The sequence below is a fragment of the Hyperoodon ampullatus genome (genome assembly GCF_949752795.1).
Source record: "Hyperoodon ampullatus genome assembly, chromosome: 7".
Taxonomy (NCBI): Eukaryota; Metazoa; Chordata; class Mammalia; order Artiodactyla; family Ziphiidae; genus Hyperoodon; species Hyperoodon ampullatus.
The window spans coordinates 90,398,741-90,424,774 of NC_136920.1; the positions used below are offsets into that span (position 1 = coordinate 90,398,741).

At 36.6% G+C, this 26,034-nt stretch overlaps 1 protein-coding gene across 1 annotated transcript in view; it reads right to left on the bottom strand.

Annotated features, from left to right (window-relative positions):
• The window catches only part of CCDC15 (coiled-coil domain containing 15), a gene marked incomplete at its 5' end in the record, with an annotated part of 62,925 nt that overhangs the window by 14,622 nt on the left and 22,269 nt on the right, over positions 1 to 26,034 (bottom strand). Inside the window, 2 exons of the mRNA XM_079708008.1 lie at positions 19,237 to 19,340; positions 21,092 to 21,184. Of these exons, the coding sequence (XP_079564134.1) occupies positions 19,237 to 19,340; positions 21,092 to 21,184 (197 nt within the window). The remainder of the gene's footprint in view (positions 1 to 19,236; positions 19,341 to 21,091; positions 21,185 to 26,034) is intronic.

Genomic DNA, 26,034 nt, shown 5'->3' on the forward strand with positions numbered 1-26,034 from the left:
GGTGCCCTTGGCTAAAGATCTTCTTATATAAAGATCTTATTCCAAAGAGAGCCAGTAAAAAAAGTAAATGTTTTTAGGACATTCATATTTGATTAGTTCAATAACTCTTCAGCTTGTGAAAAAGGCGAATGTGAAAAGATTTTTCTGTAGATAAGAAATTAAAGTGAGGTTTTCAATAGTGAAACAAATGGAGCCAAGTGAATGACAACAGAACAGCTTAGTTACTGGTATAATTCTCTATACCATTTATTCTCTATACCGGTAAACTAAGAGCTAAGGAACACATCAGCATTGTTTCTCAAATGTTGGTAACAGGACAATTACTAGAAATGATGGAATCAGCCCTTTCCCCCTTCTCCCCCATAGCTACTCCTCTCCCCACAGTCAAACATCTTAAGAGTTGTCTAGCTTTCTCTTTCTACTTCCTGATCTCCTCTCCCACTCCATTATGGCTTATTAAGACCCATCAATCACTCCACCGAAACAAGTCTCTCTAAGGTCAGTGGTGGCCTATAGGTTACTCCATCTAGCATTTACATGCTCAACAGGGGCAACATTGTACCCAAGGCAGCAAAAATTGATTCAAGGGAGCAAAATATCTTAGATATTAAAATAGTTTGGGGCTCTCCAAAAAGTCATAGTACATAAGCAGAAATACACTACATCTAGGCATTCTCCATATCTTACACTATGCCTTCTTCCCAGGTGACTTTACGCATACCATCTGCTTCAGTTACCACCTACTACCACCTGTAACTCATTAAGCTACAGTTCCAGCATAGACCATTCTTCTGAGATTCAAACCTACTTAACTACCTGCCAGTTTGACATTCCACTTGAGTGTCTCAAAGGTATTTATCTGGGAAAAGAATCCGCAGCTTTGGTCAGATTCTCAGGTTAAGAACTACTGCCATACAGTAGTTTCAGAAAGGATCATAAAAATAAAAAATGGCAAAAACCAACTAAAAAAGTTGATATAAACAATTATTCTATAAACAAGTTTATTCTTCTCGGATGTCTTTAAAGCTTCTTGCATAAATATACCTTTTAGCTGGCACACAATAGAAACTAAACTAGGTTGGAAATCAACATGTCAACATATCGGTTTTTCCCAGGGCACTGACGTGAATACAATTATACTGCTTCTCTGGTTATGCTAAAAGGTATTCTAAAACCAGTGGCAGACTTTCAGTAAAAGAGAGTAAGAATACAAAACACTGCAAATTGATTTGTAAACTTGCTACACTGGGTGTATGCCAAACTAAGCAACAAGTAGATGTCAATATTTACATTTCGAAGAGAATCCTGAAAAGAAAGTGATTATCACAGGCAAACTGCATTAAAAATATATTCTTATAATTACAACGACTCAAAAACTCTTGTTAGCTATCTTCCATATAAAGCCACACCACTAATCCTTTACAAAGTTAAACCAAGATAGAGACCTGGAACTAAAATCGAGGGCTATCTTTTTGGCTCTATGGGTTCATACTTCTTGAGCAATCACAGAAATTTGCCAACACTAACACTATCAAATAAAAGGAATTCTGCATCCAAGAATAAGAAATAGATTTATTTCAGGAGTTAGAAGAGGTGCTCTGTTAGGTGGTGGTGATGGGATGAATTGGGAGATTGGGATTGACATATATACACTAATAAGTATAAAATAGATAACTAGTAAGAACCTGCTGTATAAAAAAATACAATAAAATAATATTCAAAAAAAAAGAGGTGCTCTGTTAGAAAAATAACTTCTCAAGGAGATGAAAGAAAGCTTCCTCTTTGGTACAACATGATTAAGGTCTAATCTAGCACAGTCTAAATCTTTGCCTGCTGATCCTGTTTTTCTGTTCAACTTTTTTTCTCTGTCTCTGTTTCTTGATTCTGATAGTATTCTTCCTTAGTGATTTCTGAAATCATTACTAAAAATAATATTTCCTACTGGACACTCTACTTGGATTTCCTTTAAGAACTTCAAATCCAATATGCCCCAAACTAAACTTATCCTCTCCACCTCCACCTCCTTCCCGGAAAATGTTTCACAGTACCCCATTTACCTGGTGGCCTAAGCCATAAACCTGGGACTTATCCTTGAATTCTCCTCTGACAATATTTTATTAATTCTATCTCTTTCGCTCTTAAAACTGCCTCCTCCTCGCTGTCTTCCTGGCCCTGGCTTATAACTTATTGAAGTTACAGCCTTCAAAGTGCTTAGGTGATGGAGTCAAATAAATCTGGGACTGAATCCCAGTTCTGCCATTGCTAAGTGTGATTTAATCTTAGGCAAATTACTTAACCTCTCTGGGGCCCATTTTCTCATCTGTAAAATAAAAAGAATAATAAAATTTACCTCATACGGTTATTGAAGTAGGCAAATGAGCTAATGCCTCTAAAACATCCAACAGTATGTCTGGCATATTGTAAACACTCAATGAATGGTGGCCACCACTACCCTGCAGGACTGTACATCAATTAAATGATACAATAATCTATGTAAAGCATTTAACATGCAGTAAGGGCTTAATATTTAATAACCTTTAAAAATTACTTTCACTTCTCATCTTCTCTATAAGTATATTACTTCAATAATATCCTAACATCTAGTCTTAGCCATTTTATCTATTCCTCACAATGCCTCTAAATGGCTCCTGTTTTCAGGATAAAATCCAAATCCCTTCTCATGACATACGAAGTTCTTTATGATCTTTCCTCATTTTGAAGGTTTACTTCTTGCCATTCCTTTAGCTCCAATCACATCCAACTCAGAAGTGTCCTATTCTTTCATGAGTTACTGCTTTTACAATGCTATTCTTTTTGCCTAGAATTCCCATCTACTCTTTTCCCCAATCCAATTCCAATTTTGTCTCATACTACTTCTTCTAACCCTTCACAATTCAGCCCAGGAAGCCTTCCCTGTCCTGGAGAAAATGGACCGAGCACCAGCAGCAGCAGCCTTGGCGCATGTCCTGGCCCTGGGCAATTTGTATCCCAGCCAGGCTTCCTGGGGGACTGACTTCTCTCTTTTTCGTGTGATTGAACAGCTCTGCCCCACGTGGGGCCTTTTTCACACTTGATTTCGAAACACAGTCTCCGTGCTCTCAGACATTCTTGTAATTTTTTCCTTCTAATGACATAAGAAGAACGATTTTATTTTACTGATATTTTACTTGATTTTTTACATTTATGGTGATGAAAGAAATTAGTCTGTAACATTGCTTTCTTGTAATACCCATGACAGGTTGGTATTAAGGTTATACTGTCTTCTATAATTATCTGGGAAGTATTCCCTGTTTTCCATTCTCTGGAATATTTTATATAAAACTTGGTATTATTTTTTCCCTTAAATATTTGGCAACTAACATTTATTGAGCATATACTACATGCCAGATTCTATACTAAGCTCATTTACTATGTTACCTCATTTAATCCTCATAGCAACTTTCTAAGGTATATATCATTATTATCCCTGTTTTATAGAGAAGAAACTGGGGCTTATAGAAGGTAACTTTCCCAAAGTCACAGAGCTGGTAGGCAGCAGAACTGGGACTTCAACACATGTATCCCCATGTTCTTAATCACTTGCTATACTGTCTTGTAATACTTAATATATGGTATTATGATTACCTATTCATTTATCTGCCTCCCCATTAGTCAGTGAAATCTATCCAGTAAGATCCTTGAAGGGTGGGATCATGTCTTCCATTTTTTGCACCTCTTAAATCTAGCGTCATGCCTACCAATTAATAGATGCTCAATAAGTAGCTGCTAAGTGAATGAATGAAAACATATCATTTGATTCTTATAACAACTGGGTGAGGTAAAGTGGTTATTATCAATCCCAGTTCAGAAAGCAAGTTTATGTTTACTTTAGAATGTTGCTAAAATGGCTTTTGTCTTTAAGTTAAAACATATAACCCCCCTGCAAAGAAGGCATACATGATTTAGTTTCTTCAACAAGGAAAAAGCAAAAAATAAATTTTAATTACTTGCAAACTGTCAATGAAAACAGATTTAATGTTCTGATACCATCTGTAAGACAGAGACCTTCATATTTTTTCTGGGGTCAAGAGTATAAATCCAACAAGAAAAAGATTATCTGGTGAGAAAATGGCAATAAAACAAAAGCCTTAAGCAGAAAAGCTTTCAAAGAAGGTCAGCAGTGTAGCTAAAGAAGAATTCCCCACCGACTATGCCATGTGGTAGGGATGTCATAAGACGATTTAAGTTAGACATAAAATACCCACAGCAGGGATGTCTTGGCTTCAGTTAAATGAACTGAAATTTCCATTCTGTCTTTTGCCTGATGAGTCTGTAAAAATGCTTATATATGGGCACCACAGAACTGAGATTCTTTTTGATGTAGATCAGATCATAATTATGGCAAAATAACTAGGTTATAGTAAGACAAATCTGGCCTAGATATAAGAATGAACGTCTGAGAGCCAATGACTTTATGTTCTGAAATTGTTATTTGGGAGATTATATCAATATAACTACAATCCTAAAGAATATTAAGAATAGAAAAGATCCTTGAAATACTTAAATGGAATTCTGCCTAAAGGATACCCTAGACAACCTCATGAGGATTCTTCCAAGCCTCTCTCTTCTAACCCCAATCCAAAATACACATACACACACACTTTTTTACTGCAGCAGTTTTTGTCAAGTTGCTTTTAGGACAAGAGTATTATAACATATCTCAAAGGGGAAAAAATGTGAGAATAAAAACATACCAAAGGAACTATTAAACACCTCACAGGAAAACTATCCTCACCAGTGGACTGCCACATAAAAATTTCAGAAGTCTTTGTATTCTCTATAGCAAAATAAACAAGATATTCAGCAAGGGGTCCCTTACAATATAGGTATTGCTTAGGCTCCCTAAATCAAATATGCTAATGATAAAAAATTGAAATGTAGAAAGAATAGAAAAAAATTATTTACTTCCATCAGTGAAAGACAATTCTTTTTTTTTAATTTATGTATTTATTTTTGGCTGTGTTGGGTCCTCATTGCTGCGTGCAGGCTTTTCCCTAGTTGTGGCGAGTGGGGGCTACTCTTTGTTGTGGTGCACGGGCTTCTCATTGCGGTGGCTTCTCTTGTTGCGGAGCTCGGGCTCTAGGTGCATGGGCTTCAGTAGTCATGGGACACGGGCTCAGTAGTTGTGGCTTGCGGGCTCTAGAGCACAGGCTTAGTAGTTGTGGCGCACGGGCTTAGTTGCTCCATGGCATGTGGGATCTTCCTGGACCAGGGCTTGGACCCATGTCCCCTGCATTGGCAGGTGGATTCTCAACCACTGCACCACCAGGGAAGCCCAAAAGACAATTCTTTTTTTTTTTTTTTTTTTTTTTTTTTTGCGGTACGTGGGCCTCTCACTGTTGTGGCCTCTCCTGTTGCAGAGCACAGGCTCCAGATGCGCAGGCTCAGCGGCCATGGCTCACGGGCCCAGCCGCTCCGCAGCATGTGGGATCTTCCTGGACCGGGGCATGAACCCATGTCCCCTGCATCGGCAGGCAGACTCTCAACCACTGCGCCACCAGGGAAGCCCCCAAAAGACAATTCTTAAACATCCTGGATTGTTTACTTTAGTCATTTTGTTCATCATCATTGTTTTTGCAAAAAGCTTTGTTTCCATTAAGTCCATGGCCTGGGAGCAGTTCAGGGGTGGTTAAGAAGCTGCCCTGGGGAAGGAGACACAGGTTCAGGCAGAAGCCCCAAGGACAGAGGCCTGCAGCAGTGCCCCTCATAGGCCACTGGGTCTTCTTATTTTACTTGGAATTTTTACATTTATGTTCATGGGAGAAATTAGTCTGTAAGTGTTGATTTCTTGTAACGTCCTTGTCAGGCTGGTACTAAGATTACGCTGGCCTCTACAATTATTTGGGAGGTATTCTCTGTTTTCCATTCTCTAGAATAGTTTATGTAAAACCTGGTGTTATTTTTTTCCCTTAAATATTTGGGATCCCCTAATGAAGACAACTGAGCCTGGACCTGAACTTGAATTTTTCTTTTAGGTAAGATTTTTTTTTCAGTAAGTGATTTAATTCCTTTACGTGATATGGGTTTACTCATATTTCTATTCCTTCTTGCATCCATTTTCAGTTTTTTATTTTTACAGGAGTTTGTCTATTTCATCAAAGTGATCAAATTTTTAAGTGTAAAGTTGTTCATAATGTCCTCTTATTAACATTTAATGTTTCTACGCTCTGTAGTAATGGCTCCGTTTTCATTCCTAATACTGGTAAATGATGTCTTCTCTCATTTCGTTTCACTGATTAGTAAAAGAGGTATGTCCCCAGCAAAACTAAATTTTCAAAGAACCAATTTTTGGCTTTGCTCATTTTCTCCATTGTACATTTGTTTTCTATTTCATTGATTTCTATTCTTTCTGACTTCTTTCTTCCGGTTTGATTTGCTATTTTTTCCTAGCTTCTTAGGAGAGTAAACTATAATGTTTATTTTTCATCCTTTTCACTTTTTCTGATAATTGCAGTTGAGGCTGCAATGTATCCTCTAAGCACTGCTTTAGCTGCATCTGAGCAGTTTTGATATGTTTTATTTTCATTCTTATTCCCTTCAAAGTACTTCCCAATTTCCACTACAATTTTATCTTTGAAAATGTACTTCTTACTAATTTATAGCCTAATATTGCTATAGAGAACATACTCTAGAAGATAACCCAGGATGTGATCAATTTTGGTAAATGGCATGGACACTTGAAAATATATTGTCTCTGTTTGGTGTTTTTATGAATGTTTTCATTTTTCTTAAGGAAATATCTAGCAGTGAAGTGGCTGGGTCATAGCGTAGGTGTATGTTTAACTATATAAAAATACTAAACAGTTTTTTAAAGTAGCTGTGCTCTTCTCCTCTTTCACTTTAAATACATGAGTTACAGTTAATCTACACCCTTGCCACTATTTGGTACTGTTAAGTTGGGTCTTGTTTGTTTGTTTGTTTAAGCTATTGTAGTGAGTATGAAGTGGTATCTCATTGTGCATGGAGTGCATTTATTCATTCATTTATTTATTTATTTATTTATTTATTTATGGCAGTGTTGGGTCTTCGTTTCTGTGTGAGGGCTTTCTCTAGTTGCGGCAAGCAGGGGCCACTATTCAGCGCGGTGCCTGGGTCTTTCACTGTCGCGGCCTCTCTTGTTGTGGGGCACAGGCTCCAGACACACAGGCTCAGTAGTTGTGGCTCACGGGCCTAGTTGCTCCGTGGCATGTGGGATCTTCCTAGACCAGGGCTCGAACCCGTGTCCCCTGCATTAGCAGGCAGATTCTCAACCACTGTGCCACCAGGGAAGGCCTGGACTGCATATTTTAAGATCATATTTTTTCAATTTAAGACTTTCTATTTTTTTCTATTTTAAAGATTTCAGTTCTCTGGTGAAATTCTCCACATTTTCATCTATTTTCTCCATCTTTTCCTCCATTTACTTAAAGATATTAATCAAGTGTTTTAAAGTCCTTGTATGGTAACACCAGTATCTGTGGCATCTGTGAGCCTGCTTCTGTTGGCTTTTGGTTATCTGGTCCTATCTCTTGACATGCCTAGAAAATTTTGACTGAATAATATTGTTTTAAAATTTTTTACAGGCTCCAAATTATGTTATCTATGACCAGAAAGAGTTTACCCTTTTCTCTGCTAGGCAGAGAGTGCAGCGTTCATCATTTTTATCCAATCAAAACACTTAAGCAGAAGCAAGAACTACAGTCCTGCAGCCTGTGGAACAAAAACCACATTCACAGAAAGACAGACAAAATGAAAAGGCAGAGGGCTATGTAACAGATGAAGGAACAAGATAAAACCCCAGAAAAACAATTAAATGAAGTGGAGATAGGCAACCTTCCAGAAAAAGAACTCAGAATAATGATAGTGAAGATGATCCAGGACCTCGGAAAAAGAATGGAGGCAAACAAAGATCGAGAAGATGCAAGAAATGTTTAACAAAGACCTAGAAGAATTAAAGAACAAACACCTAGAAGAATTAAAGTGCACACAGAACATTCTCCAGGATAGACCACATCTTGGGTCACAAATCAAGCCTCAGTAAATTTAAGAAAACTGAAATTATATCAAGCATCTTTTCTGAACCATGAAGCTATGAGATTAGAAATCAATTACAGGGAAAAAAATGTAAAAAACACAAACACATGGAGGATAAACAACACATTACTAAATAACCAAGAGATCACTGAAGAAATCAAAGAGGAAATAAAAAAAAACCTAGAGACAAATGACAATGAAAACATGATGATCCAAAACTTATGGGATGCAGCAAAAGCAGTTCTAAAAGGGACGTTTATAGCAATACAATCCTACCTCAACAAACAATCTCAAATAAACAATCTAACCTTACACCTAAAGGAACTAGAGAAAGAAGAGCAAACAAAACCCAAAGTTAGTAGAAGGAAAGAAATCATCAAGATCAGAGCAGAAATAAATGAAATAGAAACAAAGAAAACAATAGCAAAGATCAATAAAACTAAAAGCTGGTTCTTTGAGAAGATAAACAAAATTGATAAACCTTTAGCCAGACTCCTCAAAAAAAGAGGGAAAGGACTCAAATCAAAATTACACATGAAAAAGAAGAAGTTACAATGGACACTGCAGAAATACAAAGCATCCTAAGAGACTACTACAAGCAACTCTATGTCAATAAAATGGACAACCTGGAAGAAATGGACAAATTCTTAGAAAGGTATAAATTTCCAAGACTGAACCAGGAAGAAACAGAAAATATGAACAGACCAATCACAAGTAATGAAATGGAAACTGTGATTAAAAATCTTCCAACAAACAAAAGTCCAGGACCAGATGGCTTCACAGGTGAATTCTATCAAACATTTAGAGAAGAGCTAACATCCACCCTTCTCAAACTCTTCCAAAAAATTGCAGAGGAAGGAACACTCCCAAACTCATTCTATGAGGCCACCATCACCCTGATACCAAAACCAGACAAAGATATCACAAAAAAAGAAAATTACAAACCAATATCACTGATGAATATAGATGTAAAAGTCCTCAACAAAATACTAGCAAACAGAATCCAACAACACATTACAAGGATCATACACCATGATCAAGTGGGATTTATCCCAGGGATGCAAGGATTCTTCAATATATGCAAATCAATGAATGTGATACACCATACTAACAAATTGAATAATAAAAACCATATGATCATCTCAATAGATGCAGAAAAAGCTCTTGACAAAATTCAACACCCATTCATGATAAAAACTCTCCAGAAAGTGGGCATAGAGGGAAACTACCTCAACATAATAAAGGCCATATATGACAAACTCACAGCAAACATCATTCTCAATGGTGAAAAACTGAAAGTATTTTCTCTAAGATCAGGAACAAGACAAGAATGTCCACTCTCGCCACTCTTATTCAACATAGTTTTGGAAGTACTAGCCACTGCAATCAGAGAAGAAAAGGAAATAAAAGGAATACAAATTGGAAAAGAAGAAGTAAAACTGTCATTGTTTGCAGATGACATGACACTATACATAGATAATCCTAAAAATGCCACCAGAAAACTACCAGGGCTAATCAATGAATTTGGTAAAGTTGCATGATACAAAATTAATGCACAGAAATCTCATGCATTCCTATACACTAACAATGAAAGATCAGAAAGAGAAATTAAGGAAACAATCCCATTCACCATTGCGAAAAAAGAATAAAATACCTTGGAATAAACCTACCTAAGGAGGTAAAAGACCTGCACTCAGAAAACTATAAGACACTGACGAAAGAAATCAAAGATGACACAGATGGAGTGATATACCATGTTCTTGGATTGGAAGAATCAACATTGTGGAAATGACCATACTACCCAAAGCAATCTACAGATTCTATGCAATCCCTATCAAATTACCAATGGCAGTTTTTACAGAACTAGAACAAAAAAATCTTAAAATTTGTATGGAGACACAAAAGACCCCAAATAGCCAAAGCAATCTTGAGGGGAAAAAATGGAGCTGGAGGAATCAGACTCCCTGACTTCAGACTATACTACAAAGCTACAGTAATCAAGACAATATGGTACTGGCACAAAAACAGAAATATAGATCAATGGAACAGGATAGAATGTCCAGAGGTAAACCCACGCACCTATGGTCAACTAATATATGATAAAGGAGGCAAGGATACACAATGGAGAAAAGACAGTCTCTTCAATAAGTGGTGCTGGGAAAACTGGAGAGCTACATGCAAAAGAATGAAATTAGAACACTCTCTAACACCATACACAAAAATAAACTCAAAATGGATTAAAGACCTAAATGTAAGACTGGACACTATAAAACTCTTAGAGGAAAACATAGGAAGATCACTCTCTGACATAAATCACAGCAAGATCTTTTTAAACCCACCTCCTAGAGTAATGGAAAAACAACAAAAATAAACAAATGGGACCTAATGAAACTTAAAAGCTTTTGCACAGCAAAGGAAACCATAAACAAGACAAAAAGACAACCCTCAGAATGGGAGAAAATATTTACAACCAAATCAGACAAAGGATTAATCTCCAAAATATATAAACAGCTCATGCAGCTCAATATTAAAAAAACAAACAACCTAATCAAAAAATGGGCAGAAGACCTAAATAGACATTTCTCCAAAGAAGACATACAGATGGCCAACAGGCACATGAAAAGCTGCTCAACATCACTAATTATTAGAGAAATGCAAATCAAAACTACAGTGAGGTATCACCTCACACCAGACAGAATGGACATCATCAGAAAATCTACAAACAACAAATGCTGGAGAGGGTATGGAGAAAAGGGAACCCTCTTGCACTGTTGGTGGGAATGTAAATTGATACAGCCACTATGAATAACAGTATGGAGGGTCCTTAAAAAACTAAAAATAGAATTACCATATGACCCAGGAATCCCACTACTGGGCTTATACCCAGAGAAAACCATAATTCAAAAAGACACATGCACTCCATGTTCATTGCAGCGCTATTTACAATAGCCAGGTCATGGAAGCAACCTAAATGCCCATCGACAAATGAATGGATAAAGAAGATGTGGTACATATATACAATGGAATATTACTCAGCCATAAAAAGGAACAAAATTGGGTCATTTGTAGAGACGTGGATGGACCTAGAGACTGTCATACAGAGTGAAGTAAGTCAGAAAGAGAAAAACAAATATCGTATATTAACGCATATATGTCGAATCTAGAAAAATGGTACAGATGAACCAGTTTGCAAAGCAGAAACAGAGACACAGACATAGAGAACAAACGTATGGACACTGGGGGGGAAAGTGGGGAGTGGGGGGATGAACTGGGAGATTGGGATTGACATGTATACTCTGATGTGTATAAAATAGATAACTAATAAGAACCCGCTGTATAAAAAAATAAAGTTCAAAAATTCCAAAAAATTTCAAAAAAAAAAAAAGATGTTTATCCACATGAAGAAGTTCATCCACATGAAGAACTGTGCTGAAGGTTACACAGCCAATAGGTAGCAAATTCAAACCTAAGACTATTTGATTCTAAACTTGTGCTATGAACCACTATCCTGCCACATATGCCAATTGCATATCCTCAGCATTCAGTACAGTGCCTGCCAAGTGGTAGGCTTTAACATTCAACAAACATTTGTTTTATTGTTAAAACAATAAAACAAGATAATATATGAACAAGATAATATATGAAAGCCCTTGTAAATTATAAAACTCTGCATGAATACTATTATTTCCTTCCACCCTGACTCAGTTTTTGTTGATTTTTCTACTTCACTATCCTTATCCACTTCCCCAGTAAACACACATTTATCCATCTAGGCCCAAGTGAAATGTAATAATTTCTTTAACTCTCCATATGAAATCAGTAATCCTTCTTCTTCTGTGCTCTCAGGGACTCTGTACTTACTTCTGTTATAATAATTATATAACCCATTTGCATACAATTCTTCCCCCATCCACCCTAGATTACGAATTTTTCAAGAAAAGAAACCACATTTTATTTATCTTTGTATTGCTTGTGCCTAGGACAGTGTCAGGATATGAAAGATGCCAAATTCATATCTGCTGAGTAAATGCAGAATCACTCTCAGACCCAGATAAGAGGGTAGGTCCTTGCCTTGGAACTCATATTTTTCCCCCAGCTTTATTGAGATATAATTGACAAAAAACACTGTGTAACTTTAAGGTATACAATGTATACCAATAATTTTAGATAGCTAGATAGACAGACAGAAAGATAGATGAGAACATACAAGATCTAGTCTCTTAGAAAATGTCAAGTATATAATACAGTATTGTTAACTATAGTTACCATGCTGTACATTATTAGATCCCAGGACGTATTAATCTTATAACTGAAAGTTTGTACCTTTTGACCAACATCTCATTTCCCCCAACCCACCAAGTCCTGGCAACCACCAATCTATTCTCTGTTTCTATAAGTTCAATTTTTTAAGATTTAACATGTGAGGTCATAAAGTAGTTGTCTTTCTTTATCTGACTTATTTCACTTAGTATAATGCCCTCAAGTTTCATTCATGCTGTCACAAATGGCAGGATTTCCTTCTTTTCCATGGTTGAATAATATTCTGTTATATTTGCACCACATTATTTTTATCCATTCACTTGTTAATGGACACTTAGGCAGCTTCCATGTCTTGGCTATTGTGAATAATACTGCAATGAACATAGGAGTGCACATATTTATTTGAGATAGTGATTTAATTTCCTTTGGATATATACCCAAAAGTAGAATTGCTGGATCATATGGTAGTTCTACTTTTAATTTTTTGAGGAACCTCTATACTGTCTTCCATAATGTCTATACCAATTTATATTCCTACCAAGCATGCACAAGTGTTCCCTTTTCTCCACATCCTTGCCAGCCCTTATCTCTTGTCTTTTTGATAAAAGCCATTCAAATAGGTGTGGTACCTCATTATGGCTTTGATTTGCATTTCCATGATGATTAGTAATGTTGAGCACTTTTTCACGTACCTGTTGGCCATTTTTCTGTTTTCTTGGAAAAAATATCTATTCAGGTCCTTTGCGCATTTTTAAATTTTTTTTTCTATTGGGTTGAGTGAGTTCATTATATATGTTGGTATGAACACTTATCGGTTACACGGTTTGCAAATATTTTCTCTCATTTCATACAATGCCCTTTCACTTTGTTGTGCAGAAGCTTTTTAGTCTGATGTAGTCTCACTAGAATCTTTTTGCTTTTGTTGCTTGTGCTTATTGTATCATATTCAAAAAATCATTATTAAGACTAATGTCAAGGAGGTTACCTCTGTGCTTTCTTCTAGGAGTTTTACAGTTTCAGGTCTTAAGTTCAAGTTTTTAATCCATTCTGAGTTGATTTTTGATAGTGTAAGATAGGGGTCCAGTTTAATTCTTCTGCATGCTGCTGTCCAGTTTTCCCAACACCATTTATTGACAAGACTATCCTTTCTCCATTGCATATTCTTGTCTCTCTCATCACAAATTAATTGATTTATTTCTGGACTCTTTATTCTGTCCCGTGATATATGTATCTGTTTTTATGTCAATACCACACTGTTTTGATTACTATAGCTTTTTAATATAGTCTAAAATCAGGACGTGTGATGTCTCCAGCTTTGTGCTCCTTTCTCAACATTGCTTTGGCTATTCAGGGTCTTTTGTGGTTTTATTTGGATTTTAGGATTGTTTGTCTATTTCTGTCATTGGAATTTTGATAGGGACTGCATTATATCTGTGGATTGCTTTGGGTAGTACAGATATTTTTAACAATACTAATTCTTCCAATCCATGGGCATGAAATATCTTTCCATTTAATTGTGTCTTCTTCAATTTCTTTCAACAATGTCTTATAGTTTTCAGGGTACAGATCTTTCACCTCCTTGGTTAAATTTACTCCTAAGCATTTTATTCTTTTTGATGTTATGGTAAATAGGATTGTTTTCTCAATTTCTGTTTTCAATAGTTCATTGTTAATATATGGAAATACAACTGATTTTTATAAATTGATTTTGTATCCTGCAACTTTACTGAATTCATTTAGTTCTAACAGATTTTTGGTGGAGTCTAAGGGTTTTCTGTATATAATATCATGTCATCTGTAAATAGTCACACTTTTAATTCTTCCCTTCCAATTTAATGTTTTTATTTATTTTTCTTGACTAACTGCTCAGGCTAGGACTTCCTGTACTATGTTGAATAAAAGTGGCAAGAATAGTCATTTTTGTCTTGTTCCTGATCCTAAAGGAAAAGCTTTCAGCTTTTCACCATGGAGTATGATGTTAGCTATGGACTTGTCATATATGGTCTTTATTATGTCAAGGTACGTTCCTTCTATATCAACTTTGTTGAGAGTTTTTATCATGAATGGATGTTGAATTTTGTCAAGTGCTTTTTCTGCATCTACTGAGACAATCACATGATTTTTATCTTTCATTATGTTAATATGGTGTATCACACTGATTGATTTGTGGATTTGAACCATCCTTGCATCCCTAGAATAAATTCCACTTGATCCTGGTGTGTGGTCCTTTTAATGTATTGTTGGATTCAATTTGCTAATACTTTGTTGAAACTTTCTGCATCTACATTCATCAAGGATAGTAGCCTGTAATTTTCTTTTCTTGTAGTGTCCTTGTCTGGTTTTGATATCAGGATAATGCTGGCCTCATAATAAGTTTGGAAGTGTTCCCTCCTCTTCTATTTTTTGGAAGTTTGAGAAGGATCAGTGTTAATTCCTCTTTAAACGTTTGGGAGAATTCCCTGTGAAGCTGTCTGCTCCTCCACTGTTGTTGGGAGGTTTTCGATTACTAATTCAATCTCCCTACTTGCAGTTGGTCTGTTTAGATTTTCTATTTCTCCATAATCCAGTCTTGATAGGTTGTATGTTTCTAGAACTTTATCCATTTTTCTTAGGTTGTCCAATTTGTTGGCATATAATTGTAAATGGTAGTCTCTTATAAACCTTTGTGTTTCTGTGGTGTCAGTTGTAATGAGTCCTTTTTCATTTATAATATTATTTATTTGAGTTCTTTTTTTCTTGGTTAATCTAGCGAAGGATTTTCAATTTTGTCTTATCTTTTCAAAAAGCAATTCTTAGTTTTGTTGATCATTTCTATCTTTTCCCTATTCTTTATTTCTGCTCTGATCGTTATTTCCTTCCTTCTATTAATTTTGAGCTTAGTTTGCTCTTCTTTTTCCAGTTCCTTCAGGTGGAAGGTTCGGTTGTTTATTTGAGATCTTTTCTCTTTATAGCTATAAACTTTCCTCTTAGAAATGCTTTTGCCATATCCCATAATATCACAAGATTTTTTTTATTTCCCTTTTGATTTCTTCTTTGGTCCACTGGTTGTTCAGGAGTGTGTTGTTTAGATTCCATGTATTTGTGAATTTTCCAATTTTCCTCCTGTTATTGATTTCTAGTTTCACACTATTGTGTTTGGAAAAGATGCTTGATATAATTTCAATCTTCTTGATTTGTTAAGATTTGTTTTGTAGCCTAACATATGATCTATCCTGGAGAATGTTCTGTTTGTTCTTGAAGAGAATGTGTTTTCTGCTGATGTTGGTTAAAATGTTTTGTATATGTGTGTATAGATCCATTTGGTCTATAGTGTTACTCAAAAGTGCTGTTTCCTTATTGATTTTCTTTCTGTATGATCTATCCATTGTTGAGAGGGGGGTATTAAAGTCTCCTACTTTTACTGTATTGTTTATTTCTCCCTTCAGTTCTATTAATATCTGCTTTATATTTAGATGCTCCGATGTTGGATATTTACAATCGTTATGTCATCTTCATGAATTGATCCTTTTATCATATATAGTGACTTCTTTGTCTATTGTGACCCTTCTTTTTAAACTTAGTTTATTTTTTCTGATACAAGAATAGGTATCCCTGCTCTCTTTTTGTGAGCATTTGCATGGAATATCTTTTTCCATCCCTCGACTTCCAGCCTATGTATGTCCTTAAAGTTAAAGTGAGTCTCTTACAGGCATCATTTCCCTTTTAAGACAGTGTGGTATTGGCAAAAGAATAGACAAATAGGTAAATGGCACAGAACAGAGAGTCCAGAAATAGACCCTCACAAATACACTTTAACTGTTCTTTGACAAAGAAGCAAAGGCAATATAATGAGACAAAGATAGCCTTTTCAACAAATGGTATAGGAACAACTGAATATCTGTGTGAAAATAAAAAGGAATACAGACACAGACCTTATACCCCTTACAAAAGTTAACTCAAAATGTATCATAAAGCTAAATGTAAAACACAAAACTACAAAATTCCTAGAAGATAACACAAAAGAAAATATAGGTGACTTTGGGTACGGCAATGACTTTTTAGATATAATATCAAAGGCATGATCTATGAAAAAAATAATTATAAGCTGGATTTCATTAAAATTAAAAACATCTCCTCTCCAAAAGACAGTGTCATGAGAATGAGAATTCAAGCCACAGACTAGGAGGAATTATTTGCAAAAGACACATCTGATAAAATACTATTATCCAAAATATACAAAGAACCCTTAAAACTTAAGAATAAGAAAACAAATAGCCCAATTTAAAAATGGGCCAAAGACCTGAACAGACACTTCACCAAAGATGATATACAGATGGCTAGTAAGCATACGAAAAGATGCTCCTCATCATATGTCATCAGGGAAATGCAATTTAAAACAACGAGATAACACACACTCCTATTACAATGGCCAAAATCCAAAATGCCGACAGCATCAAATGCTGACAAGGATGTGGAGCAACAGGAACTCTCATTCATTGCTGATGGGTTGCAAAGTGGTACAGTCATTTTGGAAGAAAGTTTGATAGTTTCTTAGAAAAGTGAACATCCTCTTACCATACAATCCAGCAAATGTACTCCTCAATATTTACCCAAAGGAGTTGAAAATTTATGCCCACACAAAACCTGCACATGGATGCTTATAGTAGCTTTATTTGTAACTGCCAAATCTTGGAAGAAACCAAGATATCCTTCAGTAGGTGCATGGATAAATAAACTGTAGTACATCCAGATTTTAGAATATTATTCAGCACTAAAAAGAAATGAATTATCAAGCCATGAAAAGGAATTTGAGCAATCTTAAATGCATAATACTAAGGAGAAAGAGTCAATCTGAACAGGCTACATACCATATGATTCCAGCTACATGATATTCTGAAAACACTGGGTTGGCCAAAAAGTGCCTTCGGTTTTTAAGTAAAAATAAAAGACACATTTTTTTCATTTTCACCAAGAAGTTTATTGAATAATGTATTCACCCTTTTGTTCCACTACCTTCTGCCATTTTTCAGGCAACTTCATAATTCCATCTTCCCAAAACTTTTTACCTTTTTGAGCAAAGAACTGTTCCAGGTGCCTTTTACAGCTTCCAGGGAATTGAAAATTTTTCCTTTAAGAGAATTTTATAAAGACCAAAATAAATGGAAATCCGAAGGTGCAGTGTCTGGTGAATGTGGCGGGTGAATCAGAAGTTCCCAGCCAAGCTGTAATAGTTTTTGCCTGGTCATCAAAGAAACATGAGGTCTTGCATTATCCTGATGGAAGATTATGCGTTTTCTGTTGACTAATTCTGGATTCTTTTCATCGAGTGCTGCTTTCAGTTGGTCTAACTGGGAGCAGTACTTGTTGGAATTAATCGTTTGGTTTTCCAGAAGGAGATCATAATAGAGGACTCCTTTCCGATCCCACCACATATACAACATCACCTTCTTTGGATGAAGACTGGCTTTTGGTGTGGTTGTTGGTGGTTCATTTCTCTTGCCCCACGATCTCTTCCATTCCACACTAGTGTACAGTATCCACTTTTCATCACCCCTCACAATTTGTTTTCAAAACGGAACGTTTTCATTACGTTTAAGTAGAGAATCGCATGCAGAAATATGGTCAAGAAGGTTTTCTTTGCTTAACTTATGTGGAACCCAAACATCAAAGCGATTAACATAACCAAGCTGGTGCAAATGATTTTCAGCACTTGATTTGGATATTTTGAGTATGTCGGCTATCTCCTGTGTGGTATAATGTTAATTATTCTCAATTAATGTCTCGACTTGATCGCTATCAACTTCAACTGGTCTATCTGACCGTGGAGCATCATCCAGCAAGAAATCTCCAGCACAAAACTTTGCAGACCACTTTTGACATGTTCGATCAGTCACAGCACCTTCTCTATATACTGCACAAATCTTTCTTTGCATTTTGGTTGTGTATTTACCTTTCTTGAAATAATAAAGCATAATATGACAAAAATGTTTTTTTTCTTTCATCTTCAATATTAAAATGGCTACACAAAAATTCACCAATTTTGATAAGTCTTTTTTTAAATGCACGCTGATATGACAGCTGTCACGTACAATCTAACATACTTATTTTGAATGAAGTTAAAGACAACTAAGTGCTACTAGAGCCATCTTACAGAAAAACCAAACGAACCTTTTGGCCAACCCAATAGCAAAACAATAGAGCCAGTAACAAGATCCATGGTTGCCATAGGCTGGGGGAAGGGAGAGATGAATATACAGAGCACAGAACATTTTTAGGGCAATAGAACTATTCTGTGTGATACTACATTTGTAGATACATGTCATTATACATTTGTCAAAACCTATAATAATGTACTACACTGAGAGTGAAGCCTAATGTAAAATATAGATTATGATATGTCAATGTAGGTTTATGAGTTGTAACAAATGTATCACTGTGGTACAGGATATTGACAGTGGAGGAAGCAGTCCATGTGTAGAGGCAGGGAGTAAATGGGAACTTTCTGTACTTTCTGCTTAATTTTGCTATGAACCTAAAACTATTCCCCAAAAAAAGTCTATTAAAAAAACATAGGGCTTCCCTGGTGGCGCAGTGGTTGAGAGTCCGCCTGCCGATGCAGGGGACATGGGTTCGTGCCCCAGTCTGGGAAGATCCCACATGCCGCGGAGCGGCTGGGCCCGTGAGCCATGGCCGCTGAGCCTGCGTGTCTGGAGCCTGCGTTCCGCAACGGGAGAGGCCACAACAGTGAGAGGCCCACGTACCGCAAAAAAAAAAAAACAACAACATAGCTCGTAACCATCTTTCAATACTACGACCCAGATCAAAAATAGTTGTTTCCACTACGGATAAGAAGGTAAAACCACTGCTTGGTTATTTCTAAAACCTAGCTTCCAAAATCATCTTAACTGGTAATTTAAGGCTCACAATGAGGATCAAAGAACTTACTTTTCAATTTTCTTCCTTTGTTCTTTTTGCCTTTGTTGTTCTTTCACTTGTTCTCTTTCAATATCCATGAAAAGTCGTCTATATCTCAGGTACTGCTTTTGACGCTAAAGAAAAGAAGTTAGAATTGTTAAGATTCCGCTCTCAGAGGACTTTCCAAGAAAGGAAAATATCCTTGTGCCATAAACAAGAAAACTATATGACACAAAAGTCACAGGGACTTAAGTCCTTAATTTCCTTCTATTTATGGTGACTCAGGATAGTATCACATATAGCAAGAGATTTATATTTTCAAGCACATAACTATTAGATGTAACAGACAAATCAGAGAAAGAAGTACTAATTTAGTTTGCACTTAGCATGGTCAGTTGTCAATTGCCCTTGAGGAAATGATTATATTTAATATGATAAGATGCATACTATGTTTACTCTGTGTTCCCAAGTATTAAGTACTACAGAAGCAGAGCCAAAGAAAGAATGTAAGAGGTATTTTATAACAGAACAACGTCACTTTAACTTTTTAAAATTAAAACCACACTACAAAACCACACTCTAAGCATAGCCTAATATGGTGGGGAGGAGGGAGGGAAGATTGAGGAATATCTGAGCATCATACTTTTAAAGGGAACAAGTATAATAAAAGCAAATGCTGGGGCTTCCCTGGTGGCACAGTGGTTAAGAATCTGCCTGCCCAGCTCGGTGCTTTGTGACCGCCTGGAGGGGTGGGATGGGGAGGGTTGGAGGGAGGGAGATGCATGAGGGAAGGGATGTGGGAACAGATGTATATGTATGACTGATTCACTTTGTTATAAAGCAGAAACTAATAAAAAAAAATAAAAAATAATAAATAAATAAATAAATAAATAAAAAGAATCTGCCTGCCAATGCAGGGTACATGGGTTCGAGCCCTGGTCCGGGAAGATCCCACATGCCGCAGAGCAACTAAGCCTGTGCACCACAAATACTGAGCCTGCACTCTAGAGCCCGTGAGCCACAACTACTGAGCCCACGTGCCACAACTACTGAAGTGCACGTGCCTAGAGCCCATGCTCCACAACAAGAGAAGCCACCACAATGAGAAACCTGTGCACTGCAAGGAAGAGCAGCCCCTGCTCGCCACAGCTAGAGAAAGCCCGCATGCAACAAAGACCCAACGAAGCCAAACATAAATAAATAAATAATTAAAAAAAAAAAAAGGCAAATGCTACTACCCTGTATGTGATCTGTTCATACTTCCAAATTTATATATTCTCTTTTTAAGGGCACAAGCTACTCAAAGAGCACTAGTATACACACAGACATGTTTTTGTCCTTAGAGTAGCTCGTGTCTTTTTGGTAAAAATTATTAAAACTATAATAACAGTTCTCAATATTGAGGATACATCACAATCATCTGTGGTGTTTTTTTAAAACACAGATGCCCCAAAACTACCTAAGATACTGATTCAGTACATCTGCTTTGGGTCCAGGCATTTGTATTTGGAAAAAAGCTCCATGTCTGATTCTGGTGCATGGCCAGTGTTAAAAACTGTTCATTTAAACTAACTTTAGATTGAAAAGGAAAAAAAGGAAGTCACAAATTAAAACTCATCCTTAAAGTAGCTATTATGGCAAATATACACTAACAGAAGAAACTCACTAGGATCACCTCTCCGATTTCACATCAAGGTACCCTAAATCCTAGAAGCTTAGAAGAGAAGTTCAACATATTAAAATGAGTCAAGCAACTTTTGTGCCTTTATCTATGGAATTTGTAGTACTAGCTCTTAATGTGTTAGGACACAACAAATTGTTTCCAATCTCACATATACTATTATAGTAGAAACACTGATGTCCAAAAGCCATTATTACTACATACCTCTTTCTTGTTTTCCTCTTGACTTACTCCTGACTGAAGTGCCAGTGGAGTTTGGAATTCAGTGTTCAATCCTGATTGATATTCACCACCAACCTGTTAGAAAGTCCAGTCACACAAAGACAAAATTGCCAAAAGTTAGCCCTATGTATGCTTTTGATAATTTCATCTATTGATTCCTTTCTCCTGCAATCTTGAGCTCAACTGGATAAAAAAAATTTTTTAAACAAATATAAAAGAATAAAGCTTTAAGAAAGAATAAAAGAAAGAAATTAATCAAACAAAAACAATAAAGAAAAGAAAATATCCAGGTCAAAAACATGGATGGGGACTTCCCTGGTGGTGCAGTGGTTAAGAATCCGCCTGCCAATGCAGGGGACATGGGTTTGAGACCTGGTCCGGGAAGATCTCACATGCCATGGAGCAACTAAGCCCATGTGCCACAACTACTGAGCCTGTGCTCTAGAGCCCGCAGCCACAATTACTGAGCCCACACACCACAACTACTGAAGGCCGTGCCTAGAGCCCATGCTCCGCAACAAGAGAAGCTTCCTCAATGAGAAGCCTGCACACTGCAATGAAGAGTAGCTCCCGCTCGCCGCAACTAGTGAAAGCCAGCACACAGCAACGAAGACCCAATGCAGCCAAAAAAAAAGAGAATGAACTAATGACAGATCAAAATGTTCAGAATGAAAGTCCTTCTAAATTGATCACCTGAAATCACTCTATCATGAGTGTGTGCTTGTGACTGAATCCAGGATATAGATCCCTTAACATCTCAAATCTATAATCATTTTCAATTTATACATATTCTTGAAAGGTGTGAATTTAGAGAATAAAAGCTTGAAAATATTATAGCCATCAACTGACATGGCAGGGAAGAAACTAGGGCTTATTTCCCCCCTAATTATTAGAAAAGCCTGTTGACATAACTTAGTACACTTACTTGGACATTATATGGCTCAAATTATGATCTCTAACTTTTAGAAATAAATTATAATTACTTTTATCTTTTTAGCTTAAAAGTTATCTTTCAGCAAAGTTGCAAGATATAAGATCAGTATGCAAAAATCTATTGTATTTTTATGTACTTGCAATGAACAATCTGAAAATGAAATTAAGGGGAAAATCCATATAAAATACCATCAAAAATACTTAGGAATAAATTTAATAAAGGAAGTGTAAATTGTATACATTGAAACCTACAAAACGTTGAAAGAAATAGAAGATCTAAATGAATCAGAAGACTTAATATTGTTAAGATGGCAAATTGATCAACAGATTTAATGCAATCTACATCAAAATTTCAGCTGACTTCTTTGTAGAAGTTGACAAGATTATCCTTAAATTCATACGAAAATGCAAGGGACCTGGAATAGCTGAGATGACCTTGAAACAGAAGAACAAAGTTGGAGAACTCACTCTCCCCAATTTCAAAACTTACTGCAAAGCTACACTGATCAACACAGTGTGGTACTAACATAAGGATAGACTTATAGATCAATGGAATAGAACTGATAGTTCAGAAATAAACTCTTAAATTTACAATCAGCTAATTTTTGACAAGAGTGACGAGTGAATTCAATGGGTAAAAAGAGTCTTTTTAACAAATTATGTTGGGTCAACTGGATATCCAAGTGTGTGAAGTTGGACCTCTACTGAACACCATATAAGAAAATTAATGCAAAGTGGATTGAAGACCTTGCAGAATGCAAGAGATATAAAATTCTTAGAGGAACACACAGGAGTAAATCATCATGACCTTGGATCAGGCAATGGTTTCTTAGATATGACACCAAAAGCACAAGCCACGAAAAAAAAAGTAACCTGGACTTCTTCAAAATTAAAAATTTCTGTGCTGCAAAGGAAAGGAAACCACCAAGAAAGTGAAAAGACAACCCACAGGATAGGAGAAAACATCTGCAAATCACAAAACAAATAAGGGTCCTGTATGTACAATATGTTAAGAACTCACATAACTCAATAATTAGAAGATAAATAATCCAATTACAAGTTGCACAGAGGATTTAATAATTTTCCAAAGAAGATATACATATGGCCAATAAGCATGTGAAGAGATGCTCATCATTAATCATCAAGTAAATGTAAACCAAACCACAATGAGATATGACTTCACACCCATTAAGAGAACTGTAATTAAAAAGGCAGACAATGACAAGTGTTGGTGAGGATGCAGAGAAGCTGGAACCCTCATAATACTGCCAGTGAGAATGAAAAATAGCGCAGCCACTTTGGAAACCAGTTTGGCAGTTCCTCAAAGGTTAAGCATATGATTACTGTAAGTCTCAGCAATTCCCCTCCTAGGTATATACCCAAGGGAAATGGAAACACATATCGCAGAAAAACTTATAAACAAATGTTCATAGCAGCATTATTATCAGCTGATGCATGGGTAAATAAAACGTGCTATATGAATATAATGGAATATGATCCAATAAGAATAAGAATGAAGTACTACTACATGCTACAAGGTGAATGAAGTACTACTACATGCTACAAGGTCAATGAACTTTGAAAACATTAAGCTAAGTGAAAGAAGTCAGTAACAAAAGGCCATTCCACAATCCCATTTATACAAAATATCCAGAACAGGCAAATCTATAGAGACAGAAAGTAGATTAGTGGTTGCCTAGGGCTGGGGATCAGGGTGAAGGGAAAAAGGGAGCGAGTGGCTGCTAATGGGTGTATGACTTTTGGGGAGTGATGAAAATATTCTAAAACCAATTGTGGCAAAGTTTGCACAACCCTTTGAATATAGTAAAAACACTGAATTGTACACTTTAAATGGGTTACTTGTATGGTAATATAAAGTAGTCAATCCTCATTATTTGAATACTGCTATAGTATTTGTGAATTTGCCTATTCGCTAAAATGTATTTGTTATCACAAAATGAATACTTACAGTGCTTTTGTGGTCACTTGGAGACATGCACAGAGCTGTGAAAAATCTGAATCATCAGTTGTACACATTGCCAGCTGAGGTCGAACACGGTGATGCTCTGCCTTTGTTTGGGCCTTCATACTGTAAACAAGTATCCCTTTCAAGGTACATTTGGTGCAAAGGTTTTTGCATTTTTGTGCTTTTTTTGTTGATTTTGCTATTTAAAACATCCCTCAAGCACAGTGCTGAAGCACTACCTAGTGTTATTAAGCATAAGAAGGCTGTGATGTGCCTTATGGAGAAAATATTTACATATATTTGATAAGCTTCGTTCAGGCACGAGCTATAGTGACACTGGCCCTGACTACAATGCTAATGAATCAACAACACACATTAAATAAGGTGTCTTTAAACAGAAATTCACACAAAACAGTTGAGCAATGAATGGTTCAGTATTCACTAAAATTCAGTGTTTATGGCAACTTTATAGAACATAACTACTATGAATAAAGAGAATTGATTGTATATTTCAATAATGCTGTTATTTTTAAAGTTATTTATTTGTTATAGAGAAAATCTGAAAACAATACATAGCAAAAGGCTAATGGTGGTTATCTCTGGAATTTTGGGGGGGTTTTCTTTTTGTTTATTTGTATTTACTTTTGCTATAATAAAAATGAAACTTTCTGCTTTCAAAAAAGTAAGAAAAACTGGACTTCCAGCACTGGCCAAGGAGTAAGCCCACTCTGAGCCTCTCTCTCTCACTGACTGTAACTAAAAATTCCAGGAAATGTGGCCCCTGGTATCTGGAGAGTATAGGGGGTGGGTATCCTCAAGAGGAGTGAGTTCAGAACTCTACTCAATACTCTGTAATGACCTATATGGGAACAGAATCTAAAAAAAGAGTGGATATGTGTATACGTATAACTGATTCACTTTGCTGTACAGCAGAAACTAATACAACATTATAAATCAACTATACTCCAATAAAAATTAATTTTAAAAAAAGATGCATGGGGCTTCCCTGGTGGCGCAGTGGTTGAGAGTCCGCCTGCCGATGCAGGGGACACAGGTTCGTGCCCCGGTCTGGGAGGATCCCACATGCCGCGGAGCGGCTAGGCCCGTGAGCCATGGCCGCTGAGCCTGCGCGTCCAGAGCCTGTGCTCCGCAACGGGAGAGGCCACAGCAGTGAGGCCCGCGTACCGCAAAAAAAAAAAAGATGCATGAGTTAGAAAAGTGGATTCCTTAATTCTGTGTATGAACTGGCACACATCCCAGAATCACCCCTGAGCTGTGCATGCATGGGATGGACTTAAAGAAGTATAATGAAGGCTTTTTGAGAACTGAACTAACATTGGAGCCACTGTTCACAGAAGATGAGAAAGAACGTATAATCTGAATTTAACCAGGTTGACTGCTTGCCAAAACAAACAAACAAAAATATGCAACATTATTCAGAGGATTTTAATAGAAACCTGTCTCACAATATAATATTCAAAATTGGACCCAGAAGAAAAGATGGCAAGAGAATCCAGAATATGGATCCAAAGAAAGACATCTCTTCCTCTGAGATTAGTAGGAACAGGTAAGAATGGCAAAAAAGTAAATGGTCAAGGGAGTTATTGCATGATGGCTTCTTTTTTTTTTTTTATCGAAAGTCTGAGAGTATGGGGGTGCAGCAGGAACTTTAAGGAGTATTTAAGGGTTAGAATTATCAGTGTGGGCCATAGGTGGCAAGTAAGGAAAAAGCTAGGCAGCACTGGGGACCCAGCTGTGACTATAAACCGTAAGGATGAATGTGTATAAATCTACACTAGTAAAGAGCTTTTTTCCAATAAGGCTGGATTATTTGGGAGCCTAAAAGGTGAAAGGACGGATCCAGGGTTGAGGATTTTCAGGGCTGGTATGGCAGAAGGACAAGAAGAAGAGGTTCTGACTACCAAAGCTGCACCCTCAATTAAACAGTCAGGATTAGGCACCCCTCTTCTGTGCTCAGCTAATGCCCTATGCATCCTCTACCACTAATTACGTTGCTTCAAAATTA